Source organism: Lepisma saccharinum, chromosome 1 (genome assembly GCF_977018435.1).
Source record: "Lepisma saccharinum chromosome 1, izLepSacc3.1, whole genome shotgun sequence".
NCBI classification, from domain to species: domain Eukaryota; kingdom Metazoa; phylum Arthropoda; class Insecta; order Zygentoma; family Lepismatidae; genus Lepisma; species Lepisma saccharinum.
This window is the reverse complement of record NC_139229.1, coordinates 174,543,919-174,563,628: the sequence shown is the minus strand read 5'-3', so window position 1 is coordinate 174,563,628 and position 19,710 is coordinate 174,543,919. Positions and strand designations below refer to the sequence as shown.

The following is a 19,710-nucleotide window of genomic DNA, read 5'->3' as shown; positions in this document are numbered from 1 at the left end:
CTGCTTGTCAAACCCCTCGTACCGGATCAGATGATGGAAATCATAATTGGATGCACCATGGCAAAATATAGGGACAAATTTTGGTCTCTGGATCTTAATATTACAGCTATTGCACAGGGCCATTAAGAATTTACCGTCTGTATGAGAATGGTGATGTACCTTGATATTTGTATCTGAAAATTCAGAATCACATACCGGACATTTTTCTGCATTGTTGAAATCTTCAATCTGTTTCTCTGTTAAAGGCAACATAGGTTTTGATTTTAATAAGATATTAGATGCTATGTTATGGCACTCATTTTCTATTCTATGTGCAAATTTTTTGATGGCATCTGGTCCCATGTATAAGTGTGGTTCACTAGCTACACCATCCTGTATAATTATATAACAAAAGCTGGAAGGTTCATGTAATTGATATGATGTAATTGAAGATTCCTCAGGATCTGGGCTGCAGAATGCAAGAGGTTTGAGGTTTGATTCAAAATCACAGATTATATATGCTGGGTGTTCCAACAAGGCTTCAAATTTTTTGAATTTGCAATTTTCACTTGGATTGGGCATGAGCATATGAACAGGTTTATGGTTGACACAGTATTTCAGATGCTCAATTAACTTGTTTTTAGCAATTTCTGTGTTACATTCAGGAACCCTATTTACCATTTTCCTGCCATCAAATACAGTTAAACATCTTCTGCACAACTTGAATATTGTCTTAGATTTGTCTAGTTGTTTTCTGACTAAAGCTTCAAGATTATGTATCAGAGTGTAATGATATGTGCCATCCCCTTCAATTAAGAGTAGATCAATCGGAACAGCAGAATCATCATCAAGTGTACTGATTCTGAGAGGTGCTATCAAGCAATTTCCACGGCCAGTAGAACAAATAAATACATTAATAGATAATTGTTTACCGTTGATATCCCTGGCCTTTTTTTCAAATTTATCAATATTCTGAACAGACATTGGATATTCTAAGCCCTTCATTGCTTCATTAAAAATGTGTTCATGCTGTTTATAATAACTTATTCTTTCAGGATTCCTTAAAACTGGAAACAAAGCAGCTAAAATACACCACAAAAAGCATTTCTCATCATTATTTTCAATATTGACCACGGCTCTTTTGTTTTTAATATTGGCAGGTAATGGCAGATATGTAGATCCTTGTAATGGGCTGAATTCAGAAATATTAATATATAACTTGTGTGGAGATCCGCTTAGGCTCCATCCTGACTCTTTTCCAGCAAATTCAGAGTGTTTAATATTTAATTGATCTATCAAACTGCTTATTATTTTGTCTGAATTTGTATTTGAATATACCGGTACAGTTTCTGTTATGTGGGGCTGTGTAAATTTTGTGCCATTTGGCTTCTTATATTGTGTAAACAATTTGAGGGACAGCTTATAAGAGCCATTTTGTGCATTTAGAATTGCCTGCACATCAGGATTTATACTGTTCAAAAAATTCGTAATGCCACATCTTGGCTCTGATACAAAACGGTGATCCCTAATTTGGCCATTAAAACTGCTATGGATGGGTGCATAGCATGGCTGCTTTGCTGCTCTAGCATTAAGAGGTGCTTCATGCTTCCTTTTCAGACCAGATGTAGATGGTTGTGGGGGCAATGTTGATGACTGTGCAGAGCAAGTACCTTTATGTTTATATGTGAAATATTCCATGCTATATTTTCTATGGCATTTAGGGCATATTTTAGTGGGAGTTCTGCATTTGTCTAGAACACAATTCCTTTGGTGCCTGGCCCAATTGGGGCTGGATATATTTTTATTACACTGATTGCAATATTTTTGATTTGGCATTTTTGTTATTGGTTTATTATATAAAATTTCTTGGGGTTCAATTCAAAATTCTATGCTTAATAAAAAATATCAGTTGGGTTCAGCAGTGTGCTTTGTATATTTTGTGTGTGTGTGTGTGTGTGTATGTGTGTTAATATTATTAATTTTTATCCTCGGTTTATTATATAAAATTTCTTGGGGTTCAAATCAAAATTCTATACTTACTATGACAGGTTGTAAAGCTAACAGCCTACAAGTGGAAAAAGAGAATAAATATTGATCTACACTGACCAAGCACAAATGCCTGCACAGACATGCATGTCCTAGAAAAGCAATGACCTTACACTGTGTTATGTATTGATTTTTGTATAACAGGCTGGGACAGATATAAGCCTGACTCTAAATATGAGTGGATTACAACAAACAAGCTGGATGTAACAAATATCAGATTTTTTTATACAAAATATAAGCCCTTTTGTTCAATATATCAGAAATATATTTAATATGAATAATAAGAAATGTTATATATTAAACCAAACAGGCCTGTAGTATGAAAAGCACTGTAACAACACATCTGTACTCCTCAGCCACTCTCACAATACTGGCTGATATGTAATGCAAAATCTCTTTATATACCCTAAGCCGGTCCGAGAAGAAAAAAACAGGAATTTCCCGTGAATTTTGTTTTTACGGGAAATTCCCGAGGGCCTTTTTTACGGGAAATTCCCGAGGGGTCATATTTTTCACGGGAATTTCCCGAGAGCTTTTATTGAAATTATCTGGCTGATGCAATTTTGTTTGCACGCAAAGCTTCAATGCTCGGAAATTGTACACATTAATCACTTTGATCTAAACACTGACGCAGAGGAGAATCACTTGAAACATGCAAAGCAAAAGTTCAATGCTACCGTGTCGGGAATTGTGCACATTAATCACTTTGATCTCAATACCATAAATACTGAGAATCAATCAATATGAAACATGCAAACATATGATGTAAGAAATAAGAGGGTCACAGAGCAATTCTAGAAGATTTCTGCATATTACATTGTTTTAATATTAGATAAACAAATTGAACCTGGTATCCAATTGAACTTAAACCGGAAGTAAATATGTGTGGGTGGGTGTAGGTTTTATGAGCATCTTGGCTTAATTTCAAGTGTATCCAAAACAATATCAAAAGAGGCATATTTTTGACAGGATTATAGACAACAATCTGACAGATGTAGATTTTGCATGTGTAGCCAAATCAATCTGAGGGGGCTCATCATTTCACGGGAAATTCCCGAGGGCATTTTTACAAAAATCTTGGATTAGACAGGGTTCCACACTTGAGCAAAAAGCTCATATGGGCATGTTGTGCTAGTTTTAAGTGTAGGCAAATCTGCCTGAGGGGGGGCTCATCATTTATCGCCCTTATATTATAGCAAATACAACTACTTGTGACCTCATCTAAATTTATAATTTTTCGAATTCTAAAAACTGTGGAACCATTTATTCTTTGTATTAAATGGTAGAATATAATCGATCTAATGCATATTTTACATTGATTACTCTGTTCGAATACTAACCAAGTGAACTTTATTTGTTATTAACAACAAAAATAACAAACTTCCTGCTTTTTTGCAACATGAAATGAAGGATGTCAATTTCCAGAAGGGGGAGGAGGGGTCGACTGACCTTACCGACGCCCATGGAGAGAGCGCTTATCAACAAACAAAAGGCAAATGCGTTATAACATGATTATAAATAGTTCCAAATTTTAAATTTAATCAACACATGTGCGTTAGACAATTATAATTTTCGAAACACGTAAAATATTTTCATTTGATTTGCTGAAGTGCCCACTGCAGAGCCTACTCCCTCGTGTATGTGTCCAATCTTTTCGCTTTAATGCCTAAATCCACTGATTTTCCGTATCGGGTCTGTCTGATGAGAACGATGCACAATTGAACAATTGTTTGTTCCCTATCTCATGTTGAAACCAAAAGCCACACAAATATTGTCGCTTTTTCATGAGACACTGTCTTTACACCTTTGAATTCAATGTTATTTTGAAAACCGGAAGAGCAGTCCCCGCCAGCGCCAAGGAAGCACAGAAATGTAAACATCCTGTGAACGCCCATACAGGAACAAGGTTATGTTAAAAAAAATTCATCCAAAGAACAAATGGTTCCACAGTTTTCAAAATTCTAATAATTACAGTTGTAGGTGAGAAGTCACGCAACAAACTTTATGAAAAAGAATCCCCCTATCATTTGAAGCCTTAAAAGTTAATATCAAAATGCATTTCACATACTAACTGCAACTGCATAAAATGCAAAGAAATCATGGAAAATAGTTGTGCTGGTATCAGTGATGTGCCGTGGACTATAAGTTTACGTCTACATGCGTTGTCTACACGTAATCTACGCGTAGATTACATTGGGTTTTTAGACAATCTAAAGTACATTAAAATTAATTTTCAAGGGTTTCATGAAAGGAAAGTGAAATTTTCAACTATACTGGTTCCTAACGAAATTAAAAGAATCCTATTTAAAACAAAATTTCTCTTCTCTTCTATTATCAACTATGGAGGAAGATAAATAGTATAAAAAAACAACAACAGATGGCAGTCGTGAGGCAAGAGTGATCTTTTCCCCATAAAACACTAGAATATTTCCTGTGTTAGGTTCCTTCCTGGGTGAGAAATTGTTCGAATTTGGAAGAAAAAGTATGAAAAGTTCTTCTCACACATCAGCAACTCATACGTGGTATAATTTTGTTTTACTTCCACGGCTCCCTTTGCTAAGATATCACCTTTCGCCACGTTGTTTACATAGATTACGTAATCTACGTGTATAAAGTAGTCTGTCTACGTGTAGATTGTAGACTATCGTTGTTTACGCGTAGACGCACATCACTGGCTGGTATTCACTCGTTTTGTGGATCGTCTCTCCACATTTATATAATAACAATTATTATTTCGAATAAAATATTTGTTTTTATTAGTTTATAATATTTATTATTATATAATGACATTAATAATCGCGGTTAAGAATACTCATTGTTATTTGTTCTACTATTCAGCGTTTTCATTTGCCCGACCCGCCCCCCCTGCAAAAATTTCTGGCGACGCCCATGCTGATGAAGTACAGAGGACTGTATTTTCGAGTCCTGCACGCTGCGGATTCGAATGCTCGTTTAATTGCGGCTTTCGAGGGGATGCACTTCCAACAAGATCATACTTCAAGTACAGCTTCAAGCGTGCTTTCTGGATGGAAACAGACATCCTGCGGACACCTCCATGGTGGACACGCTCGTGACTACATGCCCCAGACAAGGTATAAAATCAACTTTTCAGACACGGCTTTAGGCGGGACTGTGTGTCAACTAACTTTTTATGAAGAAGTGATGTATACTGGCCTGACATAGAAGAGTGTTGTTTATAAGTACTGTTGAACCACAGAGAAGATAATTTTGTTTGGTTGAACCTCATTAAAAAATCTTGTATGTAATGTATTTTAAATGTAAATGCAATATTACATGACGCCTACATGACTGGTTCAAATGAAATGAATCACATTTTTTGTAAAAAAAAAAAAATGTATGACATATTTAATATGTGGGAAAACTCGAAATTTTTAAAACCAGGAAGTAATTAGAATAAACGTATTTTGGTGTTTGTCTCATTGACAATCCATAGTTTGATATTATACCAAAAAATGTTCAATTTGAAGCCCATGTGTTTCATGGATGGCATTACATTGCGTTAGTGTTCACGTATGATGGAAATGTTTTTACAGCGAAATGATATTGTGTAGTGGTTGAACTTGCCACAATAAGACTGACTGACGTCGATTTTTCATGCAGAGAAATTACTAGCCTAGCTTGATACTAGGTTAGAAGTAGAGCCTGGTTTTTGGAATTGAAATAGATATGAAGTTCTGATATTTTAAAAAATAAATGGTAACATTATTGTATGAGGGAAACGGATTCCTTCAAATTTACAGGAGAAGGTATTGACGGAAATCATTTTCTTTAGCGTTGTGGAAGTTCCTGAATGTAGATTTGATCCATTTTAATGTGAATGCGTGTTGTTTTCTGCGAAAATCTCTGTCCGACATGCTGTTTCTGCTCCCGCCATTTGCTTTGTGCACGAGAGTGCATTGTTCCGTGTGTTAAGATGATGCAACCCCGTAGCCAGTGTTTCAGCCTCTCCGTGTTTTCACTAGAACATGATGTGTCGAGTATTTTTAATTTTTTTTTTTAACTATGCTTACCTAACCTAACTTAACCTAACCTTACGGAAAATGTTTTTTGGGGCTAACGTGAATGGTTTTTGGGGCTAACGTGAATGGCTTTTGGGGCTAACATGAATGGTTTCTGGGGCTAACGTGAATGGTTTGTGTGGCTAACGTTAATGGTTTGTGAGGCTAACGTAAATGGTTTGCGACGTATTAGCATAATTTCAAATCCGGGCACGAAAGTAGATATTTTTCGGTGAACGAGGTTGCAACACTGCATAAACACACTCAGTACGCCCCCTCAACCAGTACGCTTTCACGGCCATAATGTGTTACAGATTCGAAACAACAGGTAACAGTAAGTACTCGTAAATCTAAGAAATAGACATTGATATGCATTATTTCACTTTAGGAAATGTTCCACATTCAAAAATAACACGTTAGCAATGTAAAGAAGTCCGACATATATGATTGGTAGGTGTTTCCCTCATACGATAATAGTACCAAATAAATAGCCTAAATTTCAAAATCTTTGGAGTAAAAGTCCATGTTTCTACAACACTGACGAGCTTTATTGCATCTCACAGGCAAAAGATCGTAAAATTTTTGCATGAACATGAACCGTATTGGGTACTAATCTGATATTCCCCGGACTGATTTCTTCATTTTAACAGAACAAACTACTTACGGTAATAAGTTCCTGTACCATTGCCTAACATCTGGAAGGTGTTTTGTGAGATGTGGGAATGTTTCAACCATTGACGCATAGCCCCACAAAACATTTCCGGTAAGGTTAGGTTAGGTAGGGTCACGTATAGCTTACAATAGTTAAAAATTGGTTTTAAAAAAATATGTGTAAAGCCACCCCACCATTCTCTCATAGCCCCACAAACCATTTGCGGAAACATACGTTCTTCAGTTACAAAAACACTTTTTTTTAAAAAAATTGCAATTATTTTGATCAAAAAACGTGAATACATGTTAAAGAATGTTCCGCGAAGCTAATTAGTAACACTTTACTGTATCGGAGACGGATTTCTTCAAATTTACAGGAGAAAGTACTCACGCAAATCATTTTCTGTAGCGTTGTTGATGTTCAGGAATGTAGTTTTGATCCATTTTAATGCGAATGCATGTGGTTTTCTACGAAAATCTATTTCCGACGCGCTATTGCTGCTGCCGCCATTTGCTTTCTGCATGAGAGCACAATACGCGCTATTGCTGCTGCTACCACATGATGTGTCGAGGATGCATCGTGAAGTTGTTGCCGGTGTTGTCCGTATATGCTAAATTGAACGAAAGGAGTGCTAATGGAACCTAACCTAACCTAGTAGGCATACCTCGTCCCCGTGATGGTTTGTGGGCTATCGTATGTAAGAAATAGACATTATTTTCATTAGAAATCCATTATTTCACCTACAGAAATGTTCTGCAACGCAGAATAATACGTTATCAATGTAAAAAATTGCGAAATAAATCATTGATAGGTGTCTCCGGTATAGTAAAGTAGTACCCAAATAGGTAAGTACAAATGTCAAAAATTGACAAAACGAAGAAGTTATAGGTGTCCGGGGAATATCAGACTTGTATTCATATATCAACAACTGATCCTAGCTACTTTGCAGTCATGAAATATTTTTCTTTACTTTGGGAAAAAGTTGAGAAGTCCTCAAAAGAAGCTAATGGTGAATATGAGCATCACTAGAATTTTTTTTTTTTTTAGGATTGTCAAGCAGTTAATGTCCAATAAATTATTAGGAATAATAATCAAATTACTAACTAATGACTAACTATAATTTTAAGCTGCAACTATTTTCACCAGATAGTAAGAATAGTATGTAGGGCTATTTTTACGAGGTGCTAAAAACAGCATATGTGGCTTTTTCACCAGCAAAAGTAATTACCTGTATATTTTCATAACTTATTTTAACTTATTATATTCATTGTGAGTGTTGCTGAACTTACTCTTAAAAAGTTATTTGAAATTAAAAATTGGTTCGATTATTACTGTCACCAGGTGGTGAGAATAGCAGAAAGTGTTGAAGACCAGCATTTACGTGATCAGGTGTTTGGGAGTATCTACAGAATTAATTTTAATGCTAATAGCCCTAAACCTGGCCTGCCTAATCTAACAATGAAAGCATTTATGAACGTAATACCCCTTCATACTATTGTCATGTCACATACTAGCAACACTAGTGCATATCAGAACATCTCGTGGTATTTTTCCAACTCCATGGCATGCAGAAAAAAAAAGTACTTGAGTACTGCACAAAAATAAATGCACGCCGACGTAAGCTTCCATACCCTTCAACAACTAAAGAATACACACATCTATGTAACAGGCCAGGTTATAAATCATGCACATGTGAGAATGTGAAAATAGCTCAAAAGCTAGCTTCACTACCTGGTGAAAATAGTCATTCCAATTATTTTATTGCAAAGTTATTATATTCTTGGGAAGACTTTCTACTTTATACAACAGGTGAGTGAATATCTAGCACTTTTGTTTTTTTTCACAAATCGTTCTTTTAGTGTGGTGAAATGCATATTCGGTTTTGTTATTAACTTTTAACCAACTTGGTTCCTGCATTTTACACTAAAATTTATGAGTTGACTTTGAAATATACTTCTGTTCTAAAATCCTACGAATGTCTTCACTGCAACAAAATATGCATTTAGTGCAAAAGCAGGCTCTACTTCAGTCACTGTTTAGTTCTTTTGGTCACTGTTATTTTCCAGTTTAATGTAATTTATTTCAATGCACTGGCAATTCGACAATTCGCAGGCAGTTTCTTGGATCATTTATTGCAGGAACATTATTTTGGGCAAGGAATTAACTCTGATACAGGTGAATATAAAAGCATCGAAAATATCCAAAGCTTAATATGTGTTATGTTTAATTTAGTGCAAAATAGCTTTCAATTTCAAACACAGAGTATATGATTGGGAAACACTGGATTTTAAAATCTCAAATGACAAAAGTTATTAACTGTGCAGGTTTTTGTAAATGATGGCCCAAGTTCCTTTTGTTTTGTTGCGATTTCATCATGCTACACATGCAATTTTTGCATGGTTCGATTTCGATTTGTCTGTTAACACATACTGCGAAGTTTTAGCGATTACTTACTGCGTGTTTCTTTGACACACTGGTTCTTCACTTCCCAATACATGCTTTCATAGTTAGGTTAGGTGGGTCAGGTTTAGTTCCCATACCATTTTAGTAATAACTCTAAATGCTTTCGTGGTTAGGTTAGGCAGGTCAGGTTGAGTTCTCTTAGCATTATAATAAGATCCCCAAATGCTTTCTACTACGGATCGCGGCCAAAAGGTTTGAATTCTACCGTTCATTACTTTAAGGAAGGTTAGGCTTTCTTCTAGGAGAATTTGAATAAAATCATAAAACAATCAGAACCATTACCTAAATGACACTTCATAATTTTTATGTACATCAGTGACGTATTTTACCTGCTATACCAACTTTTTTCATGTACATAGAAATGGACAGAAAATTTGAAGTTGTTGAACTTTTGTTTTTCTTTTACTTGCATGCTTGTATTGGTGTTTTATTTCTACATTATCAAAGTTTGCAAATACCACTAGTTTTTGAAATTCCAAAAAAAAAAAAAAATGTTACTAAATTGTTCCCTTAATTTCAAAGAGTTTTCTTGAACAAGTTTTTTAAAAGTTATACTGATCGCATTTCCAAATGGCAGCTGTGAAACAATGAATCAGTGATCAGTTGAATTCGCTTCGACTGACACTGAGCATTTTTGTGTCACAAGGCACCCGAACATTGCTGGCGGGATGAATCAAATAAGCATGTTGCCTAACCTACTGTAAAACAGGGGGGAGAAGAGAGAGAGAGAGAATTGATCAGCGCTATTTCTGGATAAAAGTAAGCACAGAAAAATAGTACACAAAACACCCAAGCACTATAAACAAGCTAATAAGAACAGGCATCCGCTTGGCAACATGGTAAGCAGAGAGCAATGTTACCCCTGCAGCTTTTACTTTGCAACTGCGGCTGTTGACACTCTTCGAAGCATACACCTCTGATGATGATTGGTGGACAGATAGGACTATGTAGGTCAGTCACCAGTTGGTCCTGTGATCTGTGTAATAGGTGCTAATAGAGTTCAGCTGCAAACCCTGCAAGAAACTTCTTACATGTCTAATTACCAAGGAATCAATGCATTTAGTAGATTTGTTAATTTATACACAGCAATGTTGATGCTCATATTTTTGCTTTGTAATCTTAATTAGGGAAACTTGCATCCTCAGTATAAAGGGTGAAAAATCAATTGAATGAATAGAAAATAGCTAGACAATAACATACATACAGTTGGGAGCTGGGAAGACTGCGAGGCTGAGGAATGCGAAACTGCCTGTTGTCGCCGTATGCAGCCAGCTCGTCTTCCTTACAGGGTGGCAGCAGCATAAATAAAAAAGGCATGGTACAAAAATGCATTGCAAATGAATGGAACATATTACTTAGTAACAAGTGAAAGCAATACTAATAATGGAATAAAACTTCACAAATCAAAGCAATCTGCTTCCAACGTGAATAAGAAAGTAAGGGTGTGTGCATGCTTCTACGATGATTTGTCTTTGTGCTAGGAGAAATCATAAAACAATCGGAACAGTTACCAGAATTAACATGCAACGAAAAGCGGGAAAACCGGCTCATGGGTTGTGCAAAGGTTTATTCAGAATTTTTTATTTGAGGGGTGTAAGTTTGTGTAAGGTGTGAAAAGGTATACTTAGACTTAGAGTCAAAATGACCATAAATTTGTCCTTTTATAAAAATTGTGTGGGATGTTAGGGCGTAGTTGGTGGATAAATCACTGGGGCCAAGACAATACAACTTCATGTTCCATAATCCGAAAGTTAGCATAGGAAAACACGGAAGAAGTGTGAATTCCTATGCTGTTGCTGGTCTTTGAGATGTCCCGTGGCTGGAGATTCATGAATGGTTCCAAACTTTTCCAAATGTCAGACTGCACCTCAAACTGTAAGTCCCGATTCCATTATCAGATTCTCACTCTTTCCTACAGGGACTTCTGCATGTCTGGCAACACTGAAAAATTGAACACCAAGTCGAAGCTGCCCTGCCCACACTTCCTCCCCGTTCACCCTGAACCTCACCCCGCACTCGCAGTCTTCTCAGCTCCCAACTGTACATATAATAAAATAATACCAGTTTTTTTTATGAATCTTTTGTAAATTAAATTCATAAAGAAACTAATGACAGTGTTATTTAGAGAGGTAAGTGTATATATTTAATTATTTTTTTTTCTATGCTTTGTTTCAATAGGTGTATTTATCTAATTTAATTTTTCAATTGCTTTTCAGTTCAGAATGGTGGTGAAGGAAGCAGTAGCAGATATTTCAAATGTTCTGAGTAACATCAAGGAGGGGGATATTTAAAATGCTCTGATTGGAGCTCAAGTAAGTTATGTTGGATCATTGGTCATGAGAACTTAGTAAATGTTTTAAATAGTATTTTATACACATAAGCACTTCCTTGAAAAGTGAAACTAAAATAAATTCTCATGTCTATTATGTTATATACAAGGTCCGCCCATAAAGAAACCAAACTGTCAAAAAAAAAAAAAAAAAGAAAAAAAAGTACCATATTCTGGCAACACTGCAAAGAGCTATATCTACACTTCCGGTCAGTGCATGTTTCAGCCTGTTACAGGCAGTCTGTATCGGGGCAAGTGTACGTTAGATGCAGGTTGTGTGGTTGTGTACAGGCGGCGTACAAAATACACGCACCAAGGTGGAACAACGTTACAGGACAAAAGACAAAAGGAAAGAGTGCTGTGAGGATTTGGTGTCAACTGCGGACCAGGACAACAACTTCCTAAAGTGCATCGTGGCAGGAGATGAAACCTGGTGTTCACAATATGACCCCGAAACAAAATGACAGAGTTCGTAGTGGAAAGGACTATTCTTGCCCGTAAAGAAAAGAGCACGGATGTTGAAATCAAAGACAAAGGTGCTGCTGATTGCATTTTTTGATTCCGAAGGGCTGATCCACCATGAATTTGTCCCTGAAAACCAAATAATCAATCAGTGGCATTACAAGGAAGTACTTGGTCAACTCACAAACAGGATGAATCGGGTTAGGAAGTACCTCTGTGATTCTGGCCAATGGTTTTTGTTACACGATAATGCTCGACCTCATACCGCATTGTCTGTAGAACAATACCTTGCTAAGCATTCAGTGACAGTGATCAATCACCCTCCATATTCTCTGGACTTATCGCCTGCTGACTTTTTTTTTTCCTTTTCCCCAAGCTTTAGATGGCTATGAAAGAGCGAAGATTTGACTACATCGTGGACATTAAATTAAATGTTACACATATTTTGCAAACACTTAACTGTCAATGACTATCAACAGTTTACAAACACTGGTCAAAGTGTATTGCCTCCTCTGGTGATTATTTTGAAGGTGATAAAGTCATTTGAAGGTAATTACTTGGTCCGTTTCCTAAAGAAAAAAAAGTTTGGTTTTTTATGGGCGAACCTTGTATGACTGACTTATCAACATGAGATTGACGGTATAATATTTGTGTCACACTATCTGATATACACTTACATAAATTTTTCTTGCTCCTTGGATGATACAAAAAGAAAAATTACATCCTCAATGTAAAAATTTTAAGTCCATAATATTTTAATTATTCTGACAGGGCTTCTGTTACGGGTGTGCAATGTGTGCTGCCACACTACAGGGACTCACACATATAAGATATGACTATGGAACGTATATTTAAATCAGGATTCTAAAAATGTGTATTTCAGAAGTCATATTTTGTGACTGCTTACTAGAATACTGCATGGATTTCGCTCGCTCGTACTCGTTTGAGTCTCCCACACTCGAGCATTTACAATGGGAAATGTGAAAATAATCGTAGACACATACATGGTACTGCAACTGAACATGGCTGTTTTTAATTACAAAGATGTACATGTACTACATCTCGAAGCTTTTTAGGAAAATAGCATGAGTGGCAGTTTCTTGACAAGGGCAGTTCATTTTTTTGGATGACTCCTCAAAACTGAGACCCAAACTTGTTCAATGTTCTCGGGAGTGTAAACCTTATGATGTCCACCTGGTATTCTTTTCATTGCTGATAGTCTCTTCTTGAAGTTCCTTACCCACAGTAAAATAGTATTCCGACTGGGAACATGCAGATTACGAATTTATCCCCTATAGCAAAAAGGTTTCACAAAGGTTATCCATTGTCTGTTGGTGTTTTGTAGTTAATTATGTAATTATGTTGACTTGTTGCAACCCACGTGCATTGCCATACAGCAAAAGATAACACTTAGACAAATCGTTGTGTATGGAGTGCACCGATCCTTGAGTGTGGAGGTAAAGTATGGGTGGGCCAGGCAGGAACAATGTGGCTCCAAAACTTGGTTGATTATGTCTTCACTATTGAGTTTGGGAGTGCAGTCCATGGACTTGTAACTCGCATGATTTCTTTTTGTTTAGGTGAAACACGTATTTTCTTAATTCAATTTATGAGACACTCAGAATGTAGAACATTTATGATTTTCAGGAAAAAGAGGACATTTGGTAACCCTATATTTTCTGCATCTTTATAAATCATAACTTTATTTCATTGCAAACACTGCAAACAGCTAAAAACTTTATAGTGTTGGTATTTATGTTCCAGATATGAAAACTTTTTTGAATATCATTTCATTTGTAGCCTTGAATTTTTGAAAATTGCACCTTGAAAACTTATTATAATAGAGTTTTATCTTGGTAGCCAACTGAATGAATATTTGTGCAATTTGCACCTCCCTAAAAAAAATAAAAAAATAGGACAATTAAGTTTTCCCATGCAGTATCATGCTGTGTGTTTGGGTGGGTGATAAGGATAGGTAGGTTGTATAGTTCATTACTTTTTCACTTATGTATACATACTTGACCCAGTCTTAATACTGGTATTGCCACCTAACCTACATGACAAAAATTCTCATCTAATTGGTTTGTATTGTTCCATTACAGAAATTACTTTCAAATGGTGATGGAGCTTCTGGACTCAGGATACTGAGGGAACTGGCTGTGGCTGTACATAAGCTGAAGGATGAATTGGAACCATCTATGGACATTGCGATTATCTACGGACTGACTGTTACATGCTGTCTCTGCATTTCTAAAATGTCTGAAAAATTAGAGGGTATAACTAACTTTGGCCCTGCACTTTATCATGTAATGCATTACATTAGCAAAGCGGTAAGCATCGCGGTATATGTTATTTAGGTGCTCCTACTTTTTCTGAGGCACAATAAGCATAATTTTTGCAAGTAATATGAACACGTAGCAATTATTGTTCGCAGTTCTGATTGTGTACTAGTTGCACAGGAATGCAAGGAACATGTTTAGAATATTTAAAATGGTCGTGAAACTAAGTTTGAGGTTCAGCGAGATCAATTTGTGCATATTAAAGGTGCAGAAGGTTTTAATTTGTGAGTATTTTTATTGTGAAACTTAGGTTGGGTGAGTGACTATGCCCAAAAGTTGTTGCTGTCTGAATTATTCTTTCCACATGGAGTAAGTTATATACACATGTAGGATATGAAGGAAAGTGTGAAAATAGTAAGGTGATAATGCTTAATACTTAAAATTCTAACATACTTAAAACATGTACAGTGGAACCCGGATTTTACATTTTCCCACATTATACATTCAGTCTTGATAATCCCAACATAGCAAAATGTTATAAAACTTGATTTCCTTTAATGCTACCTATATTTATAATGTTGTATAATTTTAAAATTTATCTCCTGTATGATTATATACCAGCATGCTGCTATATGTTTTGCACCATAACTTTTCACAGTTCTGTAGAAACCTTATTATTAGATTCTTTAGTACTTAATATTCATTATCACTACTACCTTTTGACAATTTTGTAAATTACCATATTTTCTCATGTATATGCACACGTTTTTCCAAAATTTTTGCCCCCCAAAAACCGTGGTGCGTATTATGTATGGAATAATTCAGACAGCCAACTTGAAACTATGCATGTTTTCACTATATCACTGCACATGACATGTATGTATGTATCAACAGGCACAAATACAAATTAGATTCAACCAAACAAGCGGTGCAATTCTGTCAGAATTCAAACATGCTCATACTGTGTCAGTGGTATTTGTTGGGTGAGAAATAATACAGGGTGTCTGCCAATCAAGAATGTCAAGAAGTTATGCTTGTGGTCAAGAATGTTTGCAATTTTTTACAGTATAGTATTTTAAATACGGAGAAACTAGTACTCACTTTTATCCACAAAGCTGTTTTGTCTTTTTCAATTAATTTCAGTGGCCACTGCCACCATCCTCGTTGGAACATGCTGTACTGTTGCTTGGCATGCGAAAAGGACAAAAGACGCATGCCAAGCAACAGTACAGCGAGTTCCAATGAGGATGGTGGCAGTGGCAACTGAAATTAATCGAAAAAGACAAAACAGCTTTGCAGATAAAAGTGAGTACTAGTTTCTCCGTATTTATATACTACTGCATCTCTCTTTTCCCAATTATCATTAGTAATTTACATTATTATATACATTGGATTTGGGTGGCCACGGTGGCTCAGTCGGTAACGTGTGTGACTACCATGCTATAGGTACCGGGTTCGATCCCCGGCCGGTTCGATCACCCACCCAGAGTCGAATAACATGGGTACCTGGGGGTAAAGGTGGTCAGGGGCTTGATGCTGATCACATCACCCCCATTCACGACCGGGTCAAGAAAGTATGGGGCGTTTCTTAAGAATTACATTCTTATATGCGTGAAATGTTGTAAAAATATTATATTAAAGTAATGTAGCCATTCCCCATCCAGGGTGGGGTCTGAATCATTCATTTTTACATGCATTAATAATAATTAAAGCAAATCTAAATCTCTTGTTAAAGTACAGGTACAGTTTTCATCTTAACCAGTTAACATAATAACTGCTTATATTTGCTGCAGGAAGCAGAATTTTGCTATTTAAATCCATGCTCTTTAAGACAATGGTAATGTATGGTAGCACGATTTTTATTTTCTTTGAAACAAGTTCAAGTGGCAAAAGAGCTGAAATTGTTAGCAGTTTTAATCTAATTGTACAAATTTCCTGAGGAAAGCTGTATTAAGTGAGGTTAAAATATATTTTAGATATACAATGGCTGTTCAAAAAGAAGCCAAACTTTTACAAAATTGAGAAAATATTAATATTCACCAGCTATTGGGACCTGTCTCCTTCAAATTACTCCCTCCACTGTGCACACACAGCTCCCAGCATTTCTGCCAGCCCTGGAATTCCTGCTGGAACTCCGGTCCTGTAGTGAATTCTCCTTGATATCTTCTATTGTCTTGAATCTGTGACCTTTGAGGGTGGATTTCAACTGGGGCGAAGAGGAAGAAGTTTGCTGGTGCCAAATTAGGGAAGTATGTAGGTTGTGGAACAACAGGTGTCTGATTTTTTGCCAAAAACTCCTGAACAACAAATGAAGAATGAACGAACATGTACATTATCGTGATGAACCATCCAGAACTTGTTCCGCCATATCTGTGGCCTATTACGCTGCACCCTTTCTTGTAATTGTTGCATGACATTAACATGGAATGCTACATTCACTGTGGAACCATGCTGCACAAACTCCAAATAGACCATCCCCTGTCAGTCGAAGAACACGATCAACATCACTTTAACATGGGATCTACTCATTCGTGCTTTTTTGGGCTGTGGTGAGGTTTCTTCCAAGCCACTACCATTTGTAACACTGAGTTCAACTGAAACATTCCTCACCATAGGCTTCATGTAACATGTTGTATCTCTCTTTTGAATGTTGTCTGCAATTTCACACAGAATTTCTCACATACTCGTTGCTCTTCCCATTTCCTTCATGGTAAGGTAACTGAAAATTGACTTGCGAACTCGACATGATCTACTGCATCACTGTGGTTAGCAAGAGCCTTAAAACTGGGCAAAGTTAATAGCTAAGGACACCGCTAGGCACCACCAGTGTCAGGTCTCTTCAACAAATTTATGTACAAACTTTACAAAAAGAGTTTGGTTTATTTTTGAACAGGCCTTGTACGCACTTTGTAAAGTATTCTAAAAACCTTTAAACCCCTCAGGAAATATCAATTCAAAGATTTGCATGTTTTCTTAATGTACAAAGTGTTAGAACTCATTCCTTCTTTATTACAGGACCAAGTACAGTGGTTGCTAGATCTCAAGTCCTTCATACAAATTGAGCATATAGAGGAGAAATTGAAGGATACCTTATTTTCTAACATGCATTTGTTGTTAGGAAAGAAAGCGGAAGCGATGCTGAGGAGTCAAGTTGAGAAAAGTCAAACTTTAATAGTGAACACCTTCAAGGAGTCCTTAGAATGCCTTAGTTTGTCGGATTTTAACTTGCTTCCCAGGTTCTGTTCTGTGGTCATGAAGTGCGTTGCAAAATTTGAAAAAGAAAACTACAACAAGGACTTGGTAAATGGATTTCACGGCAGCTGTGGTCAAGAGGTGTCGTATGATGTTTTTAAGAACATCTTACTGTTACTTTCTGCTGCTTTATCCTATTGTGTCAGGTCCAGAACTGTCAAAGTGTTTCCATCAGTGTTGTCTGCTACGAGTGCAGTTCGTCTTCTGTTCATCTTACTGTTACATGTACTATGTAGACATTTTGATATTAATCGTATAGATGTTTGCAAAGAGGTCCCCAGAATACTATTTAGTAGGCTCTAATAAAGTCTCCATTCATTTAAACCTCGTATGCAGATCATTATTTACCAATATGCTGAATGCTTAAATTGGATGTTAATTGCTTAATATCTATTCTAACAAAAATCAATGTAATTCTAAGTTTCGTTGATTCAGATTATAGTCCAGTACCACCTATTGACAAATCAGAAACCAAAGAATGAACAGCAACGTATAAGTTTTGTTAACATTCAATGAGCAGCGATGTATCTAAAAAAAATACTTAACGAAAATAAGGTGTATTTTTATTTACAGATACATATGGGACTCTAAAATTAAGTGTACTAAACTGGAACACTATAAGTTTTATGATGCTTTGGGATCCTAAGACAATGTCTATTGAAGAAGCGAATTAAGAAAACAAATAATTACGAACTATTACAAAATTAATAACCTCGTAAGTTACTGAATTATCACGATAGGTGCGCTACTTTTGGTCCCTATGAAGGCTCAAGGGTAAATTAACTTTTTTATTAAAATAATTACCATTTGCACCTGAAAAAAAGGTCTGAATGAAACTAAATATAAAAAAAGAACATGCACTAGTAAATGATGGCATCAAGGATATAGAAAGGTGCTGTTTATAGGTGAAATATTATTTAATTATCCTGAAAGCTAGACATTATGAGGATCGCTGACCAAACAACTTTTATATAACCCTGACATGATCTACTTTGCCTATGCATTCTTTAATTTTCTTTTTAAAATTCAATAGTCTAAGCCTGTTTGCTCGACGCTTGAATATTACTACTAAAATCTCTAAAAGAAATTATCATTCTGTCATCTGTGCCTTTATTTCACAAAACAATATGAGTACAACATCAAAGAATGATTTTCCGATAATTTCCAATCTTCAAAAGATGAATAAGATTTCTTGCTGTTATATAACCAGCATAACCCAGCTAGAATTTTGATTGATTGATTTAGTTTATTTTACTTCGCGTTTTGTGCCTCTTGGCTAATTTGCGAAGATGGGGATGAGTGATGAAATGGATGAATGGACATTCACAAACAACCAAGCCCGACCGGGATTCGAACCCGGGACCCTTGGCGTCGCAGCACGATGTGCTAACCACTCGGCCACAGGGTCGGGCCAGCTGGAATTTTATATTGGTTCCAATTAAAATTTCAATGAGAATGAATCGGATTCATCGGAATCTCAACTGACCAATTGGAAAATCAAGACAATTTCCAATTGGTGAATTGTATCCAATTGCAAGTTTATACATATTATAGAATCAATATGTTATAAACTCATTTATTAACTCAAAGCATAGGTAGTTTAATTTGACACCACATTTCCTGTGATTTAGAAGTTCATTGGAAAAACAGCACACTTGAACTGAATTTCTTCTGAATTCCAATGCAGACTACTGAAGTCAGATTTATCTTAATGAATAAGTAAAAAGAACTTTTCTTAAGAACTAACTCAACCTTAAAGCAGCTAGTAGTTGGAATAAAGGTTCATATTAGTTCTTGTTTTTTGCAATATGGAATATCCATGGTTATTATATGAAATACAATTGGAAAAATGAGCAATCTTTTGATCAACTAAGTCGATCTCGACAGTGTTTTGTTTCACATAGAAATTTTCAGCGAAAAATGCACGCTTGACCAGGACTCGAACCCGGGTCTCTGGCATTGCTCTAACCACTGAGCTACTACCAAGCCAGCCTGGTCTCGCCTGATTTTTCACTATCGCTGTTATACCTGCATGAAATCGTCTCTGCTAGTGCTACCGCAACGGGACCTGTTGCCTTTGAAACACAGTTGACTTCAACGTTGCCTGGTTCTACGCTGGTTCTGCTAACACTGATTTTTCGGGATGAAAATTCTTGATGTAGCTGGCGTGTTCTTTGCAGTATTGTTCGATTTTTTAAAACATAAATTTACAGCTCACTTTTTGCAATG

General features: G+C 36.3%; 1 protein-coding gene across 1 annotated transcript; it reads left to right on the top strand.

The window, feature by feature from the left end:
* The first annotated feature begins 5,170 nt into the window (after positions 1 to 5,170).
* On the top strand, positions 5,171 to 17,784 carry LOC145987274 (uncharacterized). The gene is made up of 4 exons (XM_083121793.1): positions 5,171 to 5,283; positions 11,376 to 11,471; positions 14,053 to 14,280; positions 17,245 to 17,784. Exons 3-4 carry the CDS (start codon positions 14,149 to 14,151, stop codon positions 17,782 to 17,784), a joined length of 672 nt encoding a protein of 223 aa, XP_082977919.1. The 5' UTR covers positions 5,171 to 5,283; positions 11,376 to 11,471; positions 14,053 to 14,148.
* Positions 17,785 to 19,710: the final 1,926 nt, after the last annotated feature.

Coding starts and splice junctions, on each gene's coding strand:
- LOC145987274 (XM_083121793.1), top strand. CDS start 14,149: ATGGACATTGCGATTATCTACGGACTGACTGTTACATGCTGTCTCTGC. Junction 14,281..17,244: donor TGCATTACATTAGCAAAGCG/GTAAGCATCGCG, acceptor TCTTTATTACAG/GACCAAGTACAGTGGTTGCT.